The sequence below is a fragment of the Balaenoptera ricei genome, chromosome 1 (assembly GCF_028023285.1).
Source record: "Balaenoptera ricei isolate mBalRic1 chromosome 1, mBalRic1.hap2, whole genome shotgun sequence".
In the NCBI taxonomy this organism is placed as follows: Eukaryota; Metazoa; Chordata; class Mammalia; order Artiodactyla; family Balaenopteridae; genus Balaenoptera; species Balaenoptera ricei.
The window spans coordinates 115,321,234-115,344,080 of record NC_082639.1 but is presented as its reverse complement, the minus strand read 5'-3'; the positions used below and the strand labels follow the sequence as shown (position 1 = coordinate 115,344,080).

General features: G+C 54.9%; 1 protein-coding gene across 3 annotated transcripts in view; it reads right to left on the bottom strand.

Moving 5' to 3' along the window:
* KIRREL1 (kirre like nephrin family adhesion molecule 1) overlaps positions 1-22,847 on the bottom strand; it is a 102,250-nt gene that overhangs the window by 5,668 nt on the left and 73,735 nt on the right. For 2 of the 3 annotated variants that reach the window (XM_059934341.1, XM_059934361.1), the window contains exons 2-14: positions 16,739-16,888; positions 14,759-14,908; positions 9,347-9,504; positions 7,253-7,403; positions 6,108-6,213; positions 5,807-5,955; positions 5,488-5,615; positions 4,622-4,796; positions 4,427-4,527; positions 2,604-2,802; positions 1,201-1,308; positions 896-1,035; positions 204-281 (exon numbers count right to left, since the gene is read on the bottom strand). In XM_059934341.1, the coding sequence (XP_059790324.1) occupies positions 204-281; positions 896-1,035; positions 1,201-1,308; positions 2,604-2,802; positions 4,427-4,527; positions 4,622-4,796; positions 5,488-5,615; positions 5,807-5,955; positions 6,108-6,213; positions 7,253-7,403; positions 9,347-9,504; positions 14,759-14,908; positions 16,739-16,888 (1,793 nt within the window). The remainder of the gene's footprint in view (positions 1-203; positions 282-895; positions 1,036-1,200; positions 1,309-2,603; positions 2,803-4,426; positions 4,528-4,621; positions 4,797-5,487; positions 5,616-5,806; positions 5,956-6,107; positions 6,214-7,252; positions 7,404-9,346; positions 9,505-14,758; positions 14,909-16,738; positions 16,889-22,847) is intronic. The other variant, XM_059934352.1, reaches the window with a different exon arrangement.

Here is a 22,847-nt window from a genome sequence, read left to right as displayed (position 1 = left end):
GGGAAGGGTGTCGTCACGTCATGGCCCTCTGGGCCTCTTTCTCTGGCTCTGCCCTGGGTTCTCAGCCAATAGCTCCCCACCTCCTGTTTCCTCAATAACCTGCTGACCGCTCCTTCCCAAACCTGCCCTCACCTCCACCCTACAGGCCCTCAGAGCCCCCGTTCCCACCAGCCCCCGTGTGCCGGCCCCTCCCGCTTTCCCACCTTCATCTCATACTCCTCCCGGGTGTCGATGGTGTCACAGCGCAGGTCCTGCTTCAGGTCCACGTCATCCTTGAAGGACTGCAGAGCAGCAGGAGTGGGGCATCAGGAGACAGACACCCTGCCCTTGTCCTCCCTTGCCCAGCCTATCCCCACACCCAGAGGTCACCTATTAAGGGGAAGGGTCTGGGGTCATGGGCAGACTTGAACTCTGTGTCCTCTCCCAGCAGAGGCGCTGGGATGTGGTGGGAAGAGGCCAGAGACCTGGGTTCTAGCACCAACTTTGTCGCTAACATGCAATGCTTGGGTATGTCCCTACCCCTTTCTGGGGCTCTTTCCTCATCTGAGCAATGAGGCAGTTGGGCCAGAAAACTTCTAGGGGTTTCCAATTCTGACACTCTGTAGGGCAGAGGCTGGGGTGAAGGAAGCCTGTGCAGGCCCCACCTGCCTGTCCTCTAATGGAGGGAAATTAGCCTGGGGAGCGTGGGCACGTGAATGTGTTTATGAATGTGCATGTGCACATGTATGTATGTGCGTGAGCGTGTGTATGTGTATGAGCGTGTGAGCATGTGGGGGAGGGGGCAGGACCAAGGGAGGATGACTGAGGGAGGAGGGAGTGACAGTATTGCTGAGCTGGGGTGGAGCCGGTCCCAAGAGTGTGAGGAGAGCTGGGCCAGGGAGGAGCGGACCCTCACCGAGTAGATGGCCTTCATGACACGGGTTGCCGTGGAGACGCTGGCAGTATCGTCCTCCCGGTCAGAATGCATCGTGAGTGGCTCCCGGTTCACTGTCTCCACCTTGATGTCCAGCTTTCTCAGGGTCACGTCTTTGCGACCTGGGACGGAAGGAGCAGCCTGGACGCTTTCTGCCAGCCTCCGCAGAGGCTGCTTCTGGACCCACCTGGCCTGGGGAGCGCCGCTGTCAACCCCCTCACCTCTCCCAGGCCCTGCCTGTTGGGGACCCCCAGGAGGGCTGAGGCCTGAGCAGGGCCCATACTCACTGCCTTTGCGGCGCCGGTAGAGGAAGAACACCAAGGCGATGAAGAAGAAGATGAGCAGGATGCCTGCGCCGATGGTGGCCCCGGCGATGATGCCCACAGGTAACACCTCTTCAGATGAGGGAAGGAAAGGGGGAGGGTGAGGATGGGGGCACACGGAGGACCTGAGCTCAGTGCTGGCTGAAGGTGAGGACAGCCGAGCTCCGTGCCCCCCTGGATTGTGCACAGGTTTATGTTTCAGCTGAGCTGTGTTCAATTAAAGTCAAGGTGGGATTTGAGAGGAAGTCTGCGCTGTTTGGGTTTAGACCTGTGCTTCAGCGTCATCAGAACTGGGATCAACTTGACCCTGGCCTTGGTGGTCCGTCTGTCCCTCTCTTGCAGCCCACCTGTCTGTGAGGCTTGTCTCTCCTTCCTGGGTTGGGCTCTTGACTGAGATCAGCTGTCCCCACATTCTCCCATCTGCCATGTGTTCTGACCTCTTTCACTGCCTTCCCCACCCACACCACTGTGACTGCTCCATCTGCCAGCTGCACCTACCCTCCCAGGGCTCAAACGGTTCTGGTTGGTTCCCCCTGCTCCCCAGAGATGAGAAGGACCCAGGAATCCTGCCTCCAGCGTTTTCTCCCTTCCTGGCTGTCCTGGATGGATCAGATCCATGGAAGTCTCTTCTGTTCCAGAAAGCCTTCCCTGCAGAGTCCCGCCTCACTCTATTACTCTGTTCTTCCCCACCAACCCCTTGCTCTTGCTGGTGTCCTCAGCTAAGAAAGACTCGAGGGCACCCCCAGTTATTTTCCCCCATCTCCCATGTCAAATGGCTAGTTCTCATTAAAAAAAAAAGAGGAGATGGGGCTCTTTTCCTCATCAGAGTTGGGAGCTTCCAAAAAAATCAAAGGCATGATGCCTCTTTCATCACACTAGAAGTGCCTTAAGAGAGGGAATATGTGTCTCCTACAAGACTAAGGATTCGTGAAGAGGTAGGGGAACCGAAGCTTCCTGGGCACCTATTCTATGCCAGGTACTTCATGACTATCTTCTCACTTAACCCTCACACCAACCCAGTGAGGCAGGGAGTGTTACTCCCTTTCACAGATCATTTCATTTTTCTCCATCTGAAGTCATTTGCTACCACTCTGTAAGTTCTCCACTGAACTGAAAGTTCCCGGAGGGCAAGGACTGTGTTCGTTCACATCTGTCCCTGCAGTTCCTAGAGGGGGCGGCCGGCACATAGCAGATGCTCAATAAATGCTTAAAAATGCGAGTGGGTTTTCCAGCTGAGCACCAAGGCCAGGCTCTGGTGGGCAGGCCCAGGAGGCAGCTGTCTCTCTGAGCCGTGCCCCCAGAGAGAAGAGGGAACAGAGTCTCCAGGCTGCCCTGCGCCCTGGCTACACAGCCAGTACTGCTGTCACCTCGCTCTTCCAGCTGGATGATGGCTGTTCCTGGGCCGAAGCTGTTCCAGGCTGTGCAGTTGTAGTGGGTCTGAAAGTCGGCCTCCATGACGTTGTTGATGGTGAGCGTGGACAGGACCCCGCTGCCTGAGTTGGTCCTCTCCACCGTGTAGCGTTCCAGGGTCCCCACCTCCAGGAAGTTCTCCTTCCATGCCCATGCCTGGGGTGGGGAGGGCAGGACGGAATGAGGAAGAGGCAGGTGGCCCACCCTCCAGGCATCCTCACATCCTCACCTCATGTGCTCTTAAGCCCAGCCTCACACTTGCCATGCAACAAGCCCAAGTCGCACCTGCTGCCTCAAACCCTGGCATCAAACCTCCGGTCTAGGAGAAGCAGCGGCTCCCAAACATGCCTGCGACATGTGTTAGGACCATTCAAATACGCTCAGAGACACTCTTTAACATGCAGATTCCTGGGGCTTATCTCCTAAATTTGACTCTCCAGGGGACAGGCCCAGGAATCTCTTGTTTTGTTGTTGCTGTTTTTGTTGGGGCAGGGGAGAGCAATTTTATTCGGAAAGCCAGCAGGCCAAGAAGATGGTAGACTACTGTCCCAAAGACCCACCTTCTCCAAGTTAGAATTCAGACTTCTTTTATTGGGAATCTCTATTTTTGTAACAACCCCAGCTGATCCAATGAAGCAACAGGTGGGACCCCTGATGTGGTAAAACAAATCCTGGGTGGAGAGCCAAGAACCCTGGGCTCTAGGCCTGACTCTCCCCTCGAGCCCCGAGTAGCCTCCCCTTCCCTCTCTGGGTCTCAGTTTCCTATAAAAGGAGAGGACCAGGCTAGAGGTAGACAATGCTCCAGCTTTCCTCCAGCTCTGATTGATAGTCTGAGATGCTAAGTAAACATAACTTAACCTTCAACCCCACCTTTAACCACCCCACAGCCGGCCCTACATAGCCCACTGGCTCTGGAGACTCATCCACAGACCCTTATAATGAGTGGGAATTGGCACCGGAGAGCTGTCTCTCCTAGGCTCCTCCATTCCCCGACCCCGGGGCATCCCCCCCCCCCTTTGTGTCCCCTCCCTCAGAGTGGAACCCGAGGGAGGGAGAGCCACTGAGCACTGGCTCCTTTCCAGGGATCAGTCCTCCTAGCTCTGCGAGGAAAGCCCCCCAGGAGCCAAGCCGCCCGCTGCCCAGGCGGCCATGGTAATGAAGTGTCCCTGGGCAGCCCTGGAGTTAGCCAAATGGTCATTAAATGTGATGAGGGGTTTGACGGTTAATGGTCACGGAAGGAATTAATGGTTCATGGTGTGGGGGAGAGGGAGAGGGGTGGAGAGCGGCATGGGGGCTGGTAGGAGGAGGAAGGCAGGAGAAGCGAGAGGAGGGGCTGACAGGGTGGGACAGAACTGAGGGGGCAGGGTCGAGGGGCAGAAGGCAGAGGAGAGAGCAAGGAAGAGACCGGGAGGCTGAGGAAAGGGGAGGAGACGAGGGAGAGGAAACAGCAGGAGTGAAAGCCCAGGGGAACTAACAGCATATCCAGGGAGGCCCCACCCGGCCTTTCACACGTGTGGTCACATCACTTCTCATGGCAACCCTGTTTGGTAGGGATCAGTGCCCCTATTTTATGGATGAGGAAACTGAGTTTCCAAATAACAAGTAACTGGCTCAGGGTCACACAACAAGTAAGAGAGGAGATGGCATTGGAACAGGAAGAGGGACAGAGGGACAGAGTCCCTCTGCACGGGGCACAGGAAAGGCCTGGGGAAAGCGGGAGGAGGCTGAGCGAAGCAGAGAAGCAAGCGGCTGCCGGCCCGAGGCCAGGCCCAGCACTCACAATGCGGTCTGGGGGAGGCGTGCTCCCGATGAAACACTCCACCTTGCCACCATCACCCCTGACAGCGTACTGCACGGCCTCGCTGGAGATAATGGGGGGCCCTGAAAAAAGCAAGAAGACGTGGTCAGGGCCAGCTGGAACCTCCTGTGCCCGCCTCCCCCCTCACAGGCCCCCCGCCCCCCTCAGGCCACTCACCATTCACGTAAAGTGGCACCTCCCGCTCGGCCACTCCGATCCGAGGCACGATGGCCCGGCAGGTGTAGGTGCCGGCATCGGCCTGGGTCACCGACTTCAGCAGCAGCTGATTGCTGTTACTCAGGACCTGGGCAGAGAGAGCAGCCTCGGGTGGGGAGCCAGGAGGCCTGGGCCCCTAGATCCGTGCGGGCCCCCGCATTGGAGGCATTGGAAAGAAAGCAGGAAGGGCCACAAGTGAATTCCCAGAAGGGAAACAGGAGCCCGAGTCTATCTGGTCCATCCCCTGACTCTAAGTAGGTTGGCACTTAGACACATCATCTCTATAAGAGCGGGGAGAAAGTGGGTGGAGGCTCAAGAGGGTGGGTGAGGCTGCCATCATTCTGTACAGAGGATGCAGCCGCTTCTGGTCATCTGTTCTAGTGCTTCTCTCGCCAAATGAGGTAGGAAGTTTCACTCTGAAATCCCTCTTTTTTGCAACTGTGGCCCAAACTGTCCAAGGCAGGTCGCTGTAGAGCGGCACAATTCAGCCTTCTTTTCTCTAGTGAGTCATCCCAGCTGCTCCACCCTCCTATGCAGCATTCTTTTACCAGGTCTCTTGCCACCGCAGCAGTTCCACTCAGGCCCCCTGCCCCCGTCCCACCCCACAGGTCATCACGTCCCTCCCACTGCCACTGCAGCGGCCAGCTGTCTGCCGAGGAGGGTGGGGTTGATTGCAAGCACCGTCCTTCTCTTCCAAATCCTGAGAACTTGGAAATAGCCCAGGTTCAGCTTGAAAAATAATGCTGCACCTCTTTTGCCCCCTCTCTCCCCAGCCTGTGGCCAGGCTCCTTCCTCCCAGCGTCCTGGAGAGGCAGCAAGCTTCTTACCATGTTTGAGTCCTTTTTGGTCCAGGTGAGGGTGAGGGGGGGATTCCCAACCCAGACACAGGTGAGGGTCACATCAGAGCCAATGTCCGTGGTCGTGGGTTTGGGGTCCACTACAATCCGGGGGGCAACTGAGGTAGAAAGGAACAGCCCGTTAGGGTCTTAGTCTCACTGGGGGTCAGCTCCAATCGCTCTCCTCTTCCTTCTCCTGTCCTGCCTCCTCCCCACGCCTCCTCAGCCTCATGGAGCCTGCCCAACTCCACCCCAGGCCCTTTAAAGGCCCCGGCCCTCTGTCCCCACCCCCGGCCCTGCAGCTACTCACAGTGGACATTGACTAAAGTGCTGACATTGGTGCTCCCCACTTTGTTGTGAACCTCACAGGACACAGGCTCCGTGAAGAAGGAATAATCAACATTCGTCTCATAGCGACTCTCGTGGGCATCTTCGATCAGAAAGCCCCCCTTGGCCCACCTGGGGGGAACAGGCAACACAGAGCGGGGTCAGGCCTTGGAGCTCTCTCACTCACGTCCAGTGGCCTGTCCTCCTCAGCCCCCCCCAACTCCTGGCCTCAAGGGCCTCCCAGTATCCTTCCCCAGAGTGTGCCCAGCCCCTGCCCCTCCCACCTGTAGCCCAGGATCTCAGGGTTGGCTGTGGCCTGGCACGTAAAGACGACGCGCTCGCCCTCCTGCACCGTCTGTGGCTCAATGGACAGGGTCACCGTAGGAGGGTCTGCAAAGCAGAGGACTGGAAGTCAGGGTCTTTTCTGTCCCTCAAATTTCTTTTTCTCTCTCTAGCTCACACACTCAGACCTCACCCGTGTGGTGACCTGGGAATTTGAGTTTGCAGTGTACCAGCTCCAATAAATAAGCCTTCTTCACCTTTATTCCAGGAGCCTCTAGGGGCCGGCTAGGGTGACAACCAAGGATGATACCAGAGGGACAAATTAGTCAGAAGGTGTATTGACTGACTGTGACCACTAGGCGTCAGTGTGGGCTCGTTAGGCTCACTGACCAGGATGGGGGTGGGGCATCTCTCCAATCGCTGCCACTCTCCCACCCTTCCCTGGGGAGTGGGAATTTATTGAGCACTTACCAAGTAGCATACTCCATGCTAGATGCTCTTACACTATATCTCACTTAATGCTCACAACCCTGAGAAGCAGGTACAGGTCCACAATCCCTTATCTGAAACCCCTGGAACTAGATGTGTTTCAGAATTTGGGATATTTCAAGGGTTAGAAAGGTAACGGTGGGCACAGATCGTTTACTGTGTAAGACCCCCAGCACAGTCTGGGCAATATCCCACAGACACACGCATTACTACATCTGCAGTGAAACGTATAGCTATTCCAATTAAGTGGGTTAAATAAAAGACTACGAAGAGCCTCGGTTCAGGTTTTGCCACCCAAGCACTTTTGGTTTAGAATTTCTGATAAGGGATTGTAGGCCTGCATTTTATTTTCTGCACGTATACCGAATTAGAAACTGAGGCTCAGAGAGATTATGTCATTGCCCAAAGTCACACGGTTGAAACCCGGGAACTGCCTGACTCACAGCTGATGCCTCTTCTACCAGCCCTCAGAGTTCAAACCAGGGAATCCAAGACGACAAAGAAATGGAGCATCTGTCCCAGGGCGCCTGGGGGATTCTTCTGTGCTTCTCAAAGGGTGCTGTCCCCCACCCTTCCCGGGCTCCTTCCCAGGATGCCACTCAAGGTGCATATTCCCCCCACCCCACGTTCCCTGCCTCCTCCCCAGGACCCTGCTCACGGTGCACGTCGAGCTCGATGGACGTCTCCTTGCCACTCGGGATGGCCTCGTTCACGCTGCGGCAGGTGAAGACACGCCCAATATCCAGGTCTGTGGGGTTGATGAGCAGCTGGCTGATGGTGGTCTCCCTCTTCCCATCCTTCAGCAGTTCCTGGGGTGGGGGAAATAAGGGTGGGAGACACGGTTAAGCTAAAAGCCCCCTCCTCTGCTCTCAGGGTGACCCACTCAGAGCTGGCTTGCTGGAGGGGTATTTAACCTGAAGCTCAACCCTCCCTCAGCCCCTACCTCCTCCCCAGGTTTGGGTTGGTTTAGTTTTTAATTAATAGACTTTATTATTTTTTTAAGAGAAGTTTAAAGTTTCCAGAAAAGTTGAATAGAAAATACAGAGAGTTCCCGTATACCCTCCTCTCTGGCCCCCCACTTTCCCCTATTATTAATTAACATGATGCACTAGTTTGATACATGTGTGACAACTGATGAACCAACATTGGTACCAATACTAACGAAAGCCCATAGTTTACACTAGAGTTCACTCTGTGTGTTGTACAGTTTTCCCCATGGTTTTGAGTCCCATTCCTGGAATCCCCTGAGTCCAGCCCAAGTCCCTCCTCTTCTGGAAAGTCTTCCTTTGCTATCTCAGCCCTCAGGACTCTCTCCCCAGCCTGAACTTGTGCCCCTCGCAGGCAGTCTCTCCTCCACACCGCTCTGGTCACATCCGGCCTTGCCTCTTAGGCACCGTGCATGTGTGTTTCAGTGCTGGCTCTCTCCTGCTAGAGCATAAACTCCTTGAGGGCAGGGAAGGGACTCACAGGCTCAAAATCTCATACCAGCCCAGTGATATCCAACCTGAGGTCCCTGGACATGATCATAGGAACACTTGGGCTGTTTTCCATATTGTACACTGCCTAAGGGAAACCATATTGTTAAGCAAAGTAGGGGCCCACAGTTTGACAGCAATATAGGCATCCTTGCTGGGCCCGATGTGGTACCAGAACAGCACCAGCCCAGTGCAGTAACGCCAGCTCCCTCCTGCTGCTTCAAAGCTCCATCGTGTCTTTAAAGAGTATAAAAAAGGGGGGTGGGTGACAAATGGCCATTAACCAATCAGTTTGTTTGGTTGCCAAAATATTCAAAACATGAAGCCCTAGAGGAAAAAAATAACAGAGTTCTCGGTAGTGAAAAAGTTAAGCACCACTGAAGCCAAACTGCTGCTTGTCAAAGGGTGAAATGAAGGCCAGAGACAAGTGAATTGTCCAAGGTCATACAGAGCGTCAAGGGCAGAGCTAATCCGGGTACTCACTCCCTGGGACCACACACTCCGAGGCACACAGGTGAGCAGTCTCTCTCCCCTCAATGAGAATTGTCTCCTGAACCATCTAGCAAAGGGCTGGGTACATATGTGCTTGTCCCCAGCTGGCAGGAGGAGCTCCAAAGAGGAGATCTGGATTCTAATTCCAGCTCCACTGTCAACTTTGCCGTGTGATCCTGGGCAAGTCACTTGATGTCTTTCTCTGCCATAGGTTCCTCATCTATAACATGTACATGTAATCCCTGCCTCTCCAAGCTCTTAGTTGCGCCGACTGGGAACATGTACCAACTAGAGGCTGGGGGAAGAAAGTCGAGGGACTCAGTAGCGAGAGACCACGTTCTGATGCAGGCACAAACCCCAGCTCTGCAGCATGTCAGCTTTGTGACCCTGGCAAGTCACTCAACCTCTCTGACCATCAGTTCACTCTTTGTGAGTTGGAAATATCACCTAATTTATGGAACTCCTGTGAGGTTTAAGAGAGACTGTCCATAAAGATCTTGGCATGCACGGTGCCTGGTACACAGTAGGGGCTTAATCAATGTAGCTATTTTCAGTATTATTCTTAGTCTCTGCTAACTGTTGACTGGCCCTGTGAACCTGGGAATTCACTTCTCTTCTCCGGACCTCAACTTTCCCAACTATTTAATGGGAGGATTGGACCAGATGGTCTCTGAGGGCCCTGTTCACATCTGTCTCCCCGAGTCTGTGGTCAGATCCATGTGGGAAAGGAAAGGTGCACTGGGATGTGGCCCAGGAGCATCTGGGGGGAACAGGCAGGGTCTCACCGTGCTGGCTACGGCACCCTCCTGTTGCGTCCCGTCCCGGAACCAGATGATGGTGGCAGCAGGCTTGGCGTTGAAGGCTCGGCACGTGAGGTTGTGGGGGGCACCTGCCTGCAGCAGAATCACAGGACCGCCATCGATCCTGGTGTCCTCCGGGGGGACTGTGGAGAAGAGCAGAGCAGAGTCAGTCCAGGATGCGGCCAACACCGCCCGTATGACCACAACCCCTGCCCCTGGAGGCATCTCTCCCTCTGCATGTCCACCCCTTGGCAGGGCAGGACCATCCTTACCCCCTAATTTATAGTCACCGTATCTGTTGCTCCTGTGGCCTGGGGGGCCTGGCACAGAAAGCTGGCTACCTCCACGGAGCTTCTTATGTCCGTTCCCTCCTGTGTGCGCCTCTGCCCTGGGGCAGCCAGATGAGGGCGTCTATCACAGCAACCCCGGAAATGGACTCCCTGCCTCCAGTCCCTGCTGGCCTTAACCCATCCATCACGCTGGCAGGTTATTTTCTCTAGACAGCAGGTCAGACTGTGCCACTTCCCTGCTCAATCACCTTCCATGTCTACCGGCTGCCATGGGCATGAGTTGCAAGCATCTCTGCCTGCCGTGCAGGATTCCTCAGGCCAAGTCCTGCACTTCCGCGTCTCCTCGTCGCGTTCTTGCTGTCCTTTCCCTCAGAGCTTCTCTTGAACTGCCGTCCATCCTGTTCACATCCCAGCCGCTGCACAGGGCCCTCCGTGCCGCATCCCCCTCCATCACCACCTTGGTGGTTCCCAGCCAGTCACTTGGAGCTCCGAGCACTATCTACCTTGTGTTTGCGTTACTTAAGATGATTATCCATGGCCCCTCCCCAACCCAAACTGTCATCCCTGAAAAAGCAGCAACTCCATCTCACTAATATTTATACAGTCTCCAGTGCCTAGAACATGACCAAAGTAGGCTCTGGCTAAATGCTTAAGGAATTGAATCAATCAGATGTCTGATACTAAGAAATAGGGGGGGGGGCTTCCCTGGTGGCGCAGTGGTTGAGAATCCGCCTGCCAATGCAGGGGACACGGGTTCGAGCCCTGGTCTGGGAAGATCCCACATGCCGCGGAGCAACTGGGCCCGTGAGCCACAACTACTGAGCCTGCGCTCCGCAACAAGAGAGGCCGTGATAGTGAGAGGCCCGCGCATCGCGATGAAGAGTGGCCCCCACTTGCCACAACTAGAGAAAGCCCTCGCACAGAAACGAAGACCCAACACAGCCAAAAATAAATAATAAATAAATAACAAATAAATTTAAAAAAAAAAAAAAAAGAAAGAAATTGGGGGGCCTCTCCCTGTCCTATTCCCATACGCTTCTAAATGCTCAGGTGAACCAGACTGCAAGTTCCCTGGGAGCAGGGGCTGCTTCTTATTTTCTCTTAAAGCCTCAAGATCTAGTGCAGAGGTTGGTTGATAGCACATTCTGGGGGATATTAGCTGAATTAGTGGCTAAATGATTGATGAAATAAAGGCAGAAGGGTTTGGATTATAATTTTGATTTCTGGTCCACCTCATGTTCATTGGCCAGCAGTGTGAAAGGGTTTTGTTTGCTTTTTGCTGGGAAAGACCAGAAAGACTCAGAGGGGCCTTTCCGAGGGAACCCTTGAGAGGAGACCCTGGGAGGCCCATGAGTCCAGCTGTGGGCAGGGCTGTCCTGTAGTTTATGAAATGACAGTCTCCATGCTGGGGTTTCTAGGAGAGAGGAACCACTTGTAGCCCATCCCAGTACTCTGCTCAACTCACACGTGCAGAGTGGGAGGGTTTGAAAAGCATGGGTTGTAGAATCAGGCTGCCCCAGTTTCAAATCCTGGCACCTTTATTCATCTGTCATGTGATCTTGGGTGAGGCCCTCAAGTCACAGTTTCTTCAACAGAGATACACGGTGCTCATTCCCGGGGCCCTCATGAAGGCCAGATGAGGGCTGTATATGGACTATCGTGTTCAGGGCACGTGTGACGTGTGCAGTGTGTTCACTTTACTGCTTGGACAAGAGGCATTAGTGCCTCCAACTCCTGACTGGTGAATGATCGCTGAATGCCGGGCTCTTCCTCTTTGCTCACCGGTGTACCTGGCTCCAATGCCAGATGGGCACAGATTTGCAAACAGGGTGGGAAGGAGAGAAATGGATAAAGAGCCACCACTCGGGGTGTCCTGGTCTGCGTGGGCCCCTCCAAGGTCACACCTTGCTGCCACACCCCAGGAGGACAGTCCTGGATGGGCAGGGGAGGGGAAGGCTTCTCCTTCCATTGGCTCTCCCTTCCCTTGTAACGTTGACCCTCGCCCTTTGTTCAGGGAAGGCCGCCCACCTGTCACCTCTGCCACTAGCCCACCTTTCTCTTCGTATCTGGGGCAAAAAGGAAAATAAGGCTGTTGAGGTGTCTGCTTATCCATCACGACCATGCTCAGTTAGGCGTGTGTCCCTGTGTAAGTTTATGAACACATTCTTAGGATTTGTGACTTAAGTCTGTATATCAATATGTACATGTGTCTGAGGCCTCAGCTTCCTTGTTGGTAAAATTCAAAAAGTACATTGACATCTGTTCCCCAGAGTCGTTACTGTGAAGGTGAAAGGACACCAAGGATATGAAGCCGACTGTAAACTGTAACGTGATCGACGGCATCTCCACCATCCACTGAACGCCCACTGCATGTCAGCTCAAGCGCCTCACGTATACGATTTCATTTCATCCTCACCACAAAGTACATTTCATTAATCCTTTCATGGTAAATACCATTAACCCCCATTTACAGACAAGGTACTGAGGCTCAGGGAGCTTAGGCCATTGTGCTCAGAGACAGGAGAGTGAGCTCAACGTCAGGGCTGGGATACGGACCAGGCCTGCCGAAGCCATGCCCATCACCACTGCACTCGAGCGGTTATTGCTGTGAGTAAAGAGGGAGCCGTGGGTCTGTAGATATATATTATGCCTGCTTCCACATCTGCGAGGGAGTGGGAGGCAGCTTCTCAGAGTCCCGAGGCAGGAAGAATGAAAGGCCACTCTGTGACCTGGGCTGGTCTGGGGTGGGCCACTGAGGGGCATGGCTACAGGGGAGGCGAGGTGACGAGGCTGGCCGTGTACAGGGAGACTGATTCCAAGCAGTGAACACAGCCCGCTCTCGGCCCTGCCCCGCCTCTGAGCCCCAGGCTGCCGTGAACGAAGGCTGTGCGCAATCAGGCGAGCAGGGAGGATGCATAAATGTCTTGCCTTCTCAGTGCCTCCACGTGGCTGCAGGAGGCAGGGAGTGTGAGAATTCCAGAGAGACAAGGAGGGGGAGGGAGGGGAAAGGAGTAGCCGGGTTCATCTTTCATCCCTTTTACTCTTGGGGCCTCCTCCTGCTCCCCTCATCCACCTAAATCACTCAGACAGGCTATGAAGGCCCACACCCTCAACACTGACTGTGCCCTGCAAACAAGCCGGTCTGCTCCTCCCTCGCTGGCTCGCAAGCTTTTGTAAACAAGGTACTCCTCCTTCTAGGGTTCCCTTCGATATTCTCCTCTTCCAGGAAGCCTTCCCTGATTGAACCAAGACACTGGATGCCATTATGAAGTTCCTGGTATATCTACGGGCTTGGTTGGCCTTTACTCATCTCTCTCTATTTCTCCGTCTCTGTGCTGGGGTAGGAGAGGGAAGAGAGAGTATCAGGGGCCCCTCATTAGAATGGGAGTTCTCCAGTCTAGAAGTAGCACCTTCCAGGATCCAAGCCAAAGCAGTTAGAGAGGGAAAAAGACAGAAGGTCTCCTAAGAATCTCACATTCCCTTGGAATGCCTGGTCGAGCGTCGGGGCTCATACACTCTCCAACGAGGAGTGGAAGTTGATGTCTTGGCACCCCATGCCTACCCCTGGTGGTTAGCTAACTCTTGCTCCCTAACCTCCACCCTGCTCCTTGTTAATTCTTCCCATTTGTCCTCACCGGAGAGGAAAAGCCAGTCATCCACCAGCCCTGAGTCCTAGTCCTTCAGGGTCTTTACATCCAGAGAAACTGGCTGTCGGGTCCCTCCAGTCCTCACTTATTCTGACACCTCACATCTGCCCAGACCTTCGGAGTTTACAACTCCCTGCTCAGACAGCAGCAAAGCGGCAGTTGCTAAGAAAAGGCTGGCAGCATTATGCCATACTACCAATGAGAAAACTGTTGTCCAGAGTTTATGACCTCTTCAGGGTCGTGGTGCCAAAATGGACCAGGTCTCCTGACTCCCAGTCCAGACCTCTTCCCACCACACTCAGATGACTTGCCATGTTCTCACCTTTCTCCCCCAAGTAAGAACATTCCTTGTGTCCACACTCACTCACCTCAGCTCCCCCCTCCTTTCTCCCATCCCTCCTGGGGTCGTCCCCCACTTCAATGATTTCAGGACTGGGGAGAGAAAATAGAGGGAGCAGGACAGATCAAGTGGAGGCAGGAAAAAAGAAAGGGACAGAGTGGATGACAAAGAGGAAGAAAGAGGGTCACAGGCGGACAGAGCCAGGCCGGAGACAAGCAGAGCGGAGGCAGAGGCCCAGCTTGAGGGAGACAGAAAGACTGATGGAGCTGGAGGTACCGCCAGGGAGGGGAAGGCACGGAACAGGGGAGGCGAGGGCGAGTCAGAGCTGGCCTCAATCCGTACTGTGTGCAGGAGAGAATCCCCTCATTATGCAAATGGCCCTGGGTGTTGCCATAGAGGGACATCTGTTCTGTATCCCATGGGCAGCAGCCGGGGGGCTCGGCTTCCAAGACAAGCCCTCCTCCAGCAGCTCCTGCAGACTCAACCAGGACCACTGTCTGCCCCCCCCCCGCCCCCACCCTCCCCAGTTCTCAGCCCTCAAAGCCCCGTCCTGCTCCCCTGTTCCCTGAAGAGGGCCCGAGGTGAAGCAGAGAAGAAGGGGTGTGTGCTGAGGGGGGAAAGGAGGGAGCGAAGGGAAGAGGGGCTGAGTTCAAGGAAAAGGAGCCAAAGGGGTAGTTTCTGGGGCTCCGAGGCAGCTGAGAGGGAGAGGAAGGGAGAAGCTTCCAACAAGCCCATCTGCCAGGAGAGGCCCGGTCCCCATCACCCCAACATGCCCCCACTCTGGCGGGGAGAGCTTTGTGTCCAGAAGGCAGAGCCCCGTCCCTGCGTGGCCTGGGCACAGGCAGGGGCAGAGAGGACGCCAGAGCTCACACAGTCCGCATGTCCAGCAGTGGGTGCCCACATGCCCATTTTTTCCTCTTCTATCTGAACTTGGCTTTGGAAGAAGTTTAGAGGATTTGGGGAGGGAGAGCTAGGGAGACAGTGGGGGCAGACAGGAGGCCAGGAATAGAGAGGGAGAAGCTGGGAAATAAAAGAGGAAACTGGAGAAGGGGGGACGGCCAGGATGCCAAGAGAAAGAGACAGGAGGCTGGGGGCCCTGCAGGATGTTGGGGGTTATTACTGAGCACGGTGAGTTTCGCTCGCCGGGAGCGCAGGGCGGCCTCCGTGGCCTGGCACTCGTAAGAGGCGTCGTCAGAGAGTTCGGCATCTGTGATCTCCAGGTTGTACTGCCCGGCGTCTGCAGAGCCCACGACCCGGTACCGTGGCCAGGCTGCAGGAACAGAAAGGGCGAGCCCAGGTGAGCCCAGCCCCAACCTGGGGATCGACCTGGACCACCCTCCCCCCAAGGGTGCATCCTCTCCCCACGTCAGGGTCCGCATCCCATTCCAGGGCCAGCACTCCTCCGTCCACCCTCTCCTGGGACCCCCCCCGCCCGGGGGCCCTTGACGAGGATGAGGTCCCCATGCAGACACTGTGATGTCACAACCTCCTACAGTGAGGATGGGAGCCACAAAGCAGGAGGAGTGATGGGGGAGAGCACAAGGGGGAGCTGAGCAGAGGCAGATGAAATCTCCAAGGCTGTTTGCAGACAAATGTCTCTCATAATAATAGGAAAGAAAGAGGAAAAAAAAAAAAAAAAAGTCAGACAGCAGGGAGAAAAGGAGAGAAAGAGGGGAGGGTGTGTGGGCGCTAAGAAATATAGGCCATCGCAGCTCAGACATGAGCTCACCAGGGCCAGAGGGAAGCCCAAGGCAGGCTAAGGTCTCACCATCACTCGCCTAGGGAGGGGTGCACAAGGCAGGGTCCTGCCAGCTCCCTGAAGGAGACTCTAAACCAAGAGTCCCGTCCTCTGCAGAAGCCACGGCTGTGGCAGGTGAACCCCTGGCCTCTGCAATCCAGTCTCCCTCGCCCTCCGTCCTCCAGGCTCTTGCCCACCCCCTCACACTCTGTCCTCCTCTCTGGTGGTCCCCACCATCAGCTCCCTCCCACTATCTCCCTCTGTCCAGAGGCTATTGATTCTTCTCACTCCATATCTATTGATCTCTCTCTCTCCCTGTTTCTCTCTCTTTCTATCATCAATAGATCTGCCAGCCCCATCTCCTTCCTTCATACAGATTGCTCTATACAGACAAATTTCCCCTACCTGTTCTAATATATGGAAGCCACAGCAAATAGTCTCAAGCCCTGGACAACAATAAGAATAAAAAATACACCATCCCTCCCTACTTTCATCATTACACTGCTTCACAGTGAGCAATGTGTTTTCACAAAGCGTATTCTCTCACTTGGTTCAAAACTCGCAAACGCATTTATAAGGCAGGCAGACCCACGACTATTATGCCTGTTTTACACAATAGTAAACTAAGGCCCAGAGAGGTGAAGTGGCTTTCCTAACGTCACCCAGCTGGGAGGTGGCAGAGGCAGGTCTTGACTCCCCATCCACTCCGCCAGGCGGCCTTTCCAAAAAGTATCTTTACTTGCTTTGGAATATAGGAGGGTTTCCCCACCCCAGCACATTATGTTTGTTTCCGCAGTGGTTCCATAGTGCTTACTAAAGGCTTGATGAATGAATAAATAAAGTGCTCAGGCTGATATTAAAATGAATTTGTGACCACTGAGAGGACATTGCCTGGGCATGGGGCAGGAGAGAGGCTGGAGCAAAGCCAGCCTGGCATGAAACACTTGCAGGACATAGAAGTTACTGTGTCCTCCCCCTGCAAGAGCTGGGGGGCTCTGGAGTCTCCCAGCACCTCCTGCTTCACCTGGCCGCCTGCAGCTCCCCGTGTGGTGTCTGTCTGTCTGAAGCTGTCTTATGTAAAGGTCTCTTGGTTTCTCTTGATCTCTCAGGCTTCCCGTTGGCCTTTCATGAGCCAGTCCACAGCCAGGAGGAAAGGCAGAGCTGTGGGTTTTGGAAAGCAGTGGAGACAGAGCTCGGGAGGAGAGGGCGGGAGACTGACTCACACAGGAGTGGGAGAGGGGAGACTAGAGCACAGAGAAGAAACGTGGTGAGGAACAAAGGGATGTTGGGTCCAGGAGTCTCTGTTGGTGGGGGAGGGATGAGAAGATGGGGTAGTCTGGGCTGGCCGCATGGCCCACTCACCTTTGAGGCCCTGGCCCATGCCCAGCGCCAGCCCATCCTTGGTCCATTGCACGATCCCCGAGTAGTTGAGCAGCACACAGGGGAGGACGGCCCGCTGTCCAGCCACCACGGTCTGGTCGGCTGGCTCCTGGCTGAAGCGGGTCTGGGTCCCTGGCAAAGCCAAAGCGGCACTGGGTAAGGAGATGAGTGAGGAGAGGGCTCCACTAAGAGGCCGAGCCTCCCAGGCTCCCACTCCCACCCTGCAACGGGCCCGAGAGAGAGAGCTGAAGGCTGGGAAGGCGGACCCTCCAGCCCCTGTCCCACTTCAGCCTCAGCCCCTTCCCTCCAAGATGCCACGTGCTCGCGCTTGATTCCTTCCTCCCTCCGTGGCCCACGGGAATGGGTTTCAGGAACTGAAGTGCTCAGCAAGCAGAGAAAGTGGCGCAGTGTTATGTAAAGGCCTTAGAGACCAGGCTAGTCCAACCCTCTCATTTTACAGACGAGGACACTGAGGCCCAGAGAGGACAGTCGCTTTCCCAAGGACACCCAGTGAGTTAAGGACAGAGCAGGGATAAATCCTGAGCCTCGGCACTTCAGGTCCCAGGCTCTTCCTCCACCACCTCTACCAGTGCTTCCCTGCCCCCAGCCCCCCGTCAATGGGTGGCACATCCATAACACATGCTGTGGTGATGCCACGGTCCCCCTCAATCCCTGAGACATGAATATACCACCGTACCCCTACTTGGACTTGTGTACATAGCCAACGTGAGGTCACGCATGTGTACAACTATTCCAGGTACAATTCCCCCTTGAACGCATCAGGTACATAAAGGCAGGTTCTACGGGACAGGCACGTCCACATGTACGCATATAAGCTTCCTGGATGGCGGTGAATCCCAAACGAAGTAGCTCTGAACCCACTTCTTGCACACTTTCCCCATTCCGTGTGTTCACCCCTTGCTCCCAAGCTCCGAGGGCATGAGTGCATACACACGGACACACCTGCACACACACAGCTGCCCCGTGGGAGCTGACAGGCCATGTGACTTTGTTCCACTCTCCCTCTGGCTGCGGGAGCTACACATGGCTGCCCGACTGGCAGCTCGGCCAGGAGCATTTGATTAGAGAACTGCAGAGTAATTGCCTTTAATTGTGGAGCCTAAATGGAGCAGGGAATTGGATTGCGGGTTCCTTCTCCCCCCACTGCTCCCACCCACCCACTCCAGCCAGCGCTGGTCGGCCCGGTGGTGGGGCAGTCCTGGCACCGTGCTGTGACCATCAGCTTCCCGCGCTGGGCCCCAGGAAATGGAGGGGCCGCGGGACAGCACAGGGAGAGGTCTGGCGCTTCCCATGCACATCCCCACTGTAACCCAAATCAGTTTTCCCCGGAACTCTGGGGACTCCTCCCCCTTCTTTCCCTCCCCAGCTCCCAAGTCTTTGCAGAGACCACAATCCCCAGATCCAACTCTTCCCAAACCCAGCTTTCCAAAATCTCTCTGATCCTCCATCACTCCCGTGTGTAAGCAAACAGAACTGTCCCCCGCCCATTCCAAGACCCCCCCTCTAAGACACCAAAAAACAGGACCCTCATCTTGTCATCACCTCCCTTCTTCTTTTTCCTCCTCCAGCTCCATCTGTCCCCTTCTTTCCAAACCTGCCTCACATTCCCTTCTCCCAGGAAGTCCTCCTAGGTTGATCTTTACCTCCAGCTTGTCCCATCTTTCAGCCCTGCTGTCACAGCTCTATCCATGGCATTTCCTGTCTCACGCTATCAGTCTATGCCCATGCTTTTGTTTGCCATGGGGTAGAGGGCAGCTGGTGGGTGACGGTGTTTGCCTTATCTGTTTCACTAGAATGGGAACCTCTCCTCAAGGCCAAGGGCCATGCTGTCTTTTCTCTCTGAACCTCCCTGGACATTCGACATCCGGATTGGTAGTTGCACATAAAGAGGACCGAGAGAGGGGGCAGAGATAGGAGTGGATTGATGGCCAGCGTATGATTTAATACAAAGAGGCAGCCTCTTTTGGTTAAGTGTGCAAATCCAGCTCTTTGGGTTTGCAGGGGGTCAAGAAGTTAGAAACAGCAGCTCCCCAACTCTGCTGACCTGACAGCCCATCCATGTCTTCTAAAGGAAAGGAAAAGGCTCACCCATATTTCCTGGGATTAGGGTGGCAGGAGCTGAGATCCTGGGGGAGGGGTGGGTCAGGTGAGTAAGCCGGCATTATTAATTCAGGCATTGCCCTCATTATTATTCAAATTTATTCATATCATTGCGCATTTCTCTAGTGCAGCTACAGGCTGCAAACTCTCCACACTCACGTTTCTCCTTCCCACAGCCCCCGGAGCCCAAGTCAAGGGCTTGCGAGTAGAGCGGCCTGTGAGCCCTGGCTCAGAGATGGAATTTATATTCACAGCTTTCCTGCATGGGGCCTGGACACCCTGGTGTCCTGTTGAAGTCTCCCGAGGACAGTGAGAAGCTGGTTCCATCCACTGGGAGCGAGGAGGCAGCTCACCCCGCAGCAGGATGCAGTCAGAGTCAGCGATGGGCATCTTGCCGGAGGGAGGAGTGGTGTGACCTTGGGCTGTCACTGCCCCATCCCAGCCTCCTCCGTGTGCTCACCTGTACCTGTGACAAGTCTAGACTAAGTATTGCAAAGTCCCTTTTAAGAGCAGAGGTTTAGGAAACAGACTTAGGTTTGCATAGTGCCTCTGCCACTTCCTACCAGGGTGACGGTGGCCGAGTTACTCTCTAAGCCTCATTCTCCTTACTGGTAAACTGGGGGATGATGACGTTTACCCGGACTGCTGAAGAGTTAAATGGGATGAGGTGGATGACAGGCCTGGTACATTCCCTTGACTGTGCCCGCTGAATGGTAGCTGTGACCCTATTTCTCCTGGGCAGTTAGATAATCAGAGGGACCGGTGGAGACATGAGCAGTGACATGACAAAGAAGGTATCTGTCGTCCTGCAGATTTTGAAATAGTTCCCTCTTGGCATAGGCCTGGTTGAAGCAATTTGGAGACGGGGGAATGGAAGCAATAACCCAGAAGAGAGTCCAGAGAGGAGGGGAAACGAGGGGTCTCAGGAATTTAACTTGATGGAAAGGCCATGTAGATCCTGAGCCTGCAAAAGTGGCAAGCAATGTTGGCTGGCCCCTAAACAGCCCCTGCAGCCAAGAGAGTATCTGAGAGAGAGGCCAGATGCCCATGGGTTGTCCTGACCTGGAGCAAGATTAAGAGAAAGCCCCAAGCCTGCCATGCCATGGCCAAGTCCCACTCTCCCTATTTTGCACACTCCAGGCTTTTCTCCTTGTCTCCAGGTCCTTACACAGGCCTTTCCCGGACAGAACACTGCTCCCTCCCTTTCCCTTGGGATTCAAATAGTCACCTCCCCTGTGAAGTCCTCCTTGCTTGCCTTCATGCCCTCAGAGCTCTCTGTACTAACTTCCCACCTCTGCTATAGTAGGTCCACACTGCATTGCCCACCCCTGCCCAGCCCCGGGGGAAACTCCTTGCATCTGGACTGTGTCACTCAGAGCACCAGTCCCATCACCCAGCACAGGGCTTGGGTGCCAGGCACACAGCAGGTGTTGCGAATAAGTCTGTTGATTGATGGAGTGAGAGTGAGCAAATGCCTGAGTGAACAGTCCTGCCTGTGCAACCCCATCGAAGGCAGGAGGCCAAACACCCTGTTCCCCAGGTCAGTCTCACAGACTGCGGTAAAGGCAGACAGGGCAGGAGAGTGGAGGGGCGGGACAGGGCTCTCCCTGCTGGGGGGGGGAGGAACGGTGCTGGGGGCAGTCCTGGGAGGCTCCCTGAAGGAGGGAGTGTGGAGCAGAGCTGAGACAGGTAGGGGAAACAGAACTCTAGAAGTTTCTGGTGCAATGATGGGGATGGGTGAAGAGGGGATATGGGGATTGCTGAGAAAAAAAGCCTAGAAAGTGAGCCATGAGTGCAGGCATCACACAGGCACAACAGGAAGGGCAGAGGTGGTGTTACAAACGAAAAGGAGGTACTGGGTACATGTCAAGAAGGCACCAAGAACCAGCATCAGTGCTCTCACAAGAATACACACAAATCAGAGAACACACACATGCCTCAGAGGTCCCGGTGGCCTGGGTCTTCCACCGGCCATGACATCTGCCTGGCAGCTCCAGTCTGGGGCGAGTGCAAATCCGCGTGTGTGTTTTTAAGTGAATTCCCGCCTGCTTTCATCCCGCTGCCTCCCTGTCTTCAGACACCATCACAGATGTTGGTGAGCTCTCAAGCAGCCATTGTGAAGGCAGACAGAGAAGTGTGCTGTACACAGCCGCACGGAAACTCACACACTTACAGACTGATGGGGAGGCTGGCAGAGGCGCCAACGACACCGGGAAGCGGAGACAAAGACAGACCAGGCAGAGGGAGAGTGAAAGAGAGAAAGGAGACTGGAGGAGAAGCAGGAAGGGAAGAGGAGATCTTAGTTAGAAAGAGGCCAGGAAAGAAAAAGACACAGGCCCAGGGCAGAGAAACAGAGAGAAAAGCACTGGGAAAGGTCTGGTGATACAAAGACGCCCCGGCGCCACAGAGACCCAGGCTAAGGCAGAAAAGCAGGGCAGGAAGGTGATGGTGAGTGTGGTCACAGGGGGCCAGGACCTCATCTCCAGCTCGGTTCCGTCCTTCAGGCGTGTTGCCAGAAGGCTGGGGGGGGGGGGTGGTGGTCTCAGACTCCAGATGGGTGCCATGGGGTGGGGCCTCTGGGCTCCTCCCCTATTTCCCACCAGCTTCCCCCCAGCCCTCCTTCCTTCTAGGTTAACCCTGGCCCTCACCATCCCACCCCATAACACAAAGCTCCTCTGGCCTCCACCTTGGAATGGTTCCCTCCCCTCTTCTTCTTCCGCATTGTTTGGGCTTCTGGTTATAGCACTTATCACAGCCTGCCTTGGATTAAAAGTTACTCGTGTGTGTGCGTTTCTGTCTTTCCCGGTCTCCTGGGAGCCCCTGGAGAACAGAGTTGCTTGGATTTACCTTTCTTGTCCCTTCAGTCCCAGCAATGTTCCTTAATAATGCTAACTCCCAGTTAGAAGATGCTAAGTACTGGGCACCAGTGCAGACGTCTTAGAGACACCGTTCCCGTCATTATAATACAGGGCTCAGTGGCGGTTATGGTCTCCACGTTACAGTGAAGGGAAATAGGACTCAGATAGGAAGTGGCAGAGCTAGTGCTCTTGGCACTGTGCTGTGCTGTAGCAATATCCAGGAAGTATTTCCTGAATACACTGGACTCATGGCCTCCACCCCAGAGAACTTCTGGTGCCCCCAAGCTCTACGCCCATCTGCTACTTCTGATCTCCACTCTATACTCAGACCTGCATCTTAACTGTGTTTACCTCCTGGGAGGGCGCTGCTCCCTCCTGAGATCTGGGGCTGGCCTGTACCCTATAGCCACGTAGGACTTGCCCCACACGCTGCAACCAACCATCGGAGAAGGCTTGATGTAAATATGCCTGCATGAAGGGAGAGTGGTTCCAAAGGCTGGCAGGACCATCAGTGGCACCTAAAGAGGTTTTCAGTCAATCGCAAATGGCACCCTTTATAAGCCGCCAATGCCCACCAGTAGAAGTGGTAGCAATAATATACCCCCTGCTTATGAAGCACCAGTCGCTGTGCCAAGTACCTCACGAAGACTAGTTCACTTAATGTACACAACAACATGATGAGGTAGGTACCATTAGTATCCCTAATAAGGACCTAAGGTTCAGAGAGATAAGCACCTTCCTCCCAGGCACACAGCTGGTAAGTGTCGGGGCCTGTAAGCAAGGCCAGGGGCCAGAACACCTGGCTCCCCCGGAATGCCACCTCGCCAGCCTGGCTACTGCTGCCTTCCACCTCTCACCATCCCCTGGGCCTCTTAGCTCAGACTCTGGCCATTGTGCAAACTGGGGCCTCTCTGTCTCCCCTTGGTACTGTCCCCTCACTGGGACATCCTCTCCTCGTCTCTCAGCATCACCCCCCTCTCCTTCCCAACGCTGATCTTCCTGGGGTGACACTGCCTTCGAGTTCTGCTCGCTCTCCAACTCCCTCCTCCATCCTCAGCACAGCACAGGAGAGGCCACCTATCCCCATCTCTGTGTGTGAACACATCTCTTGT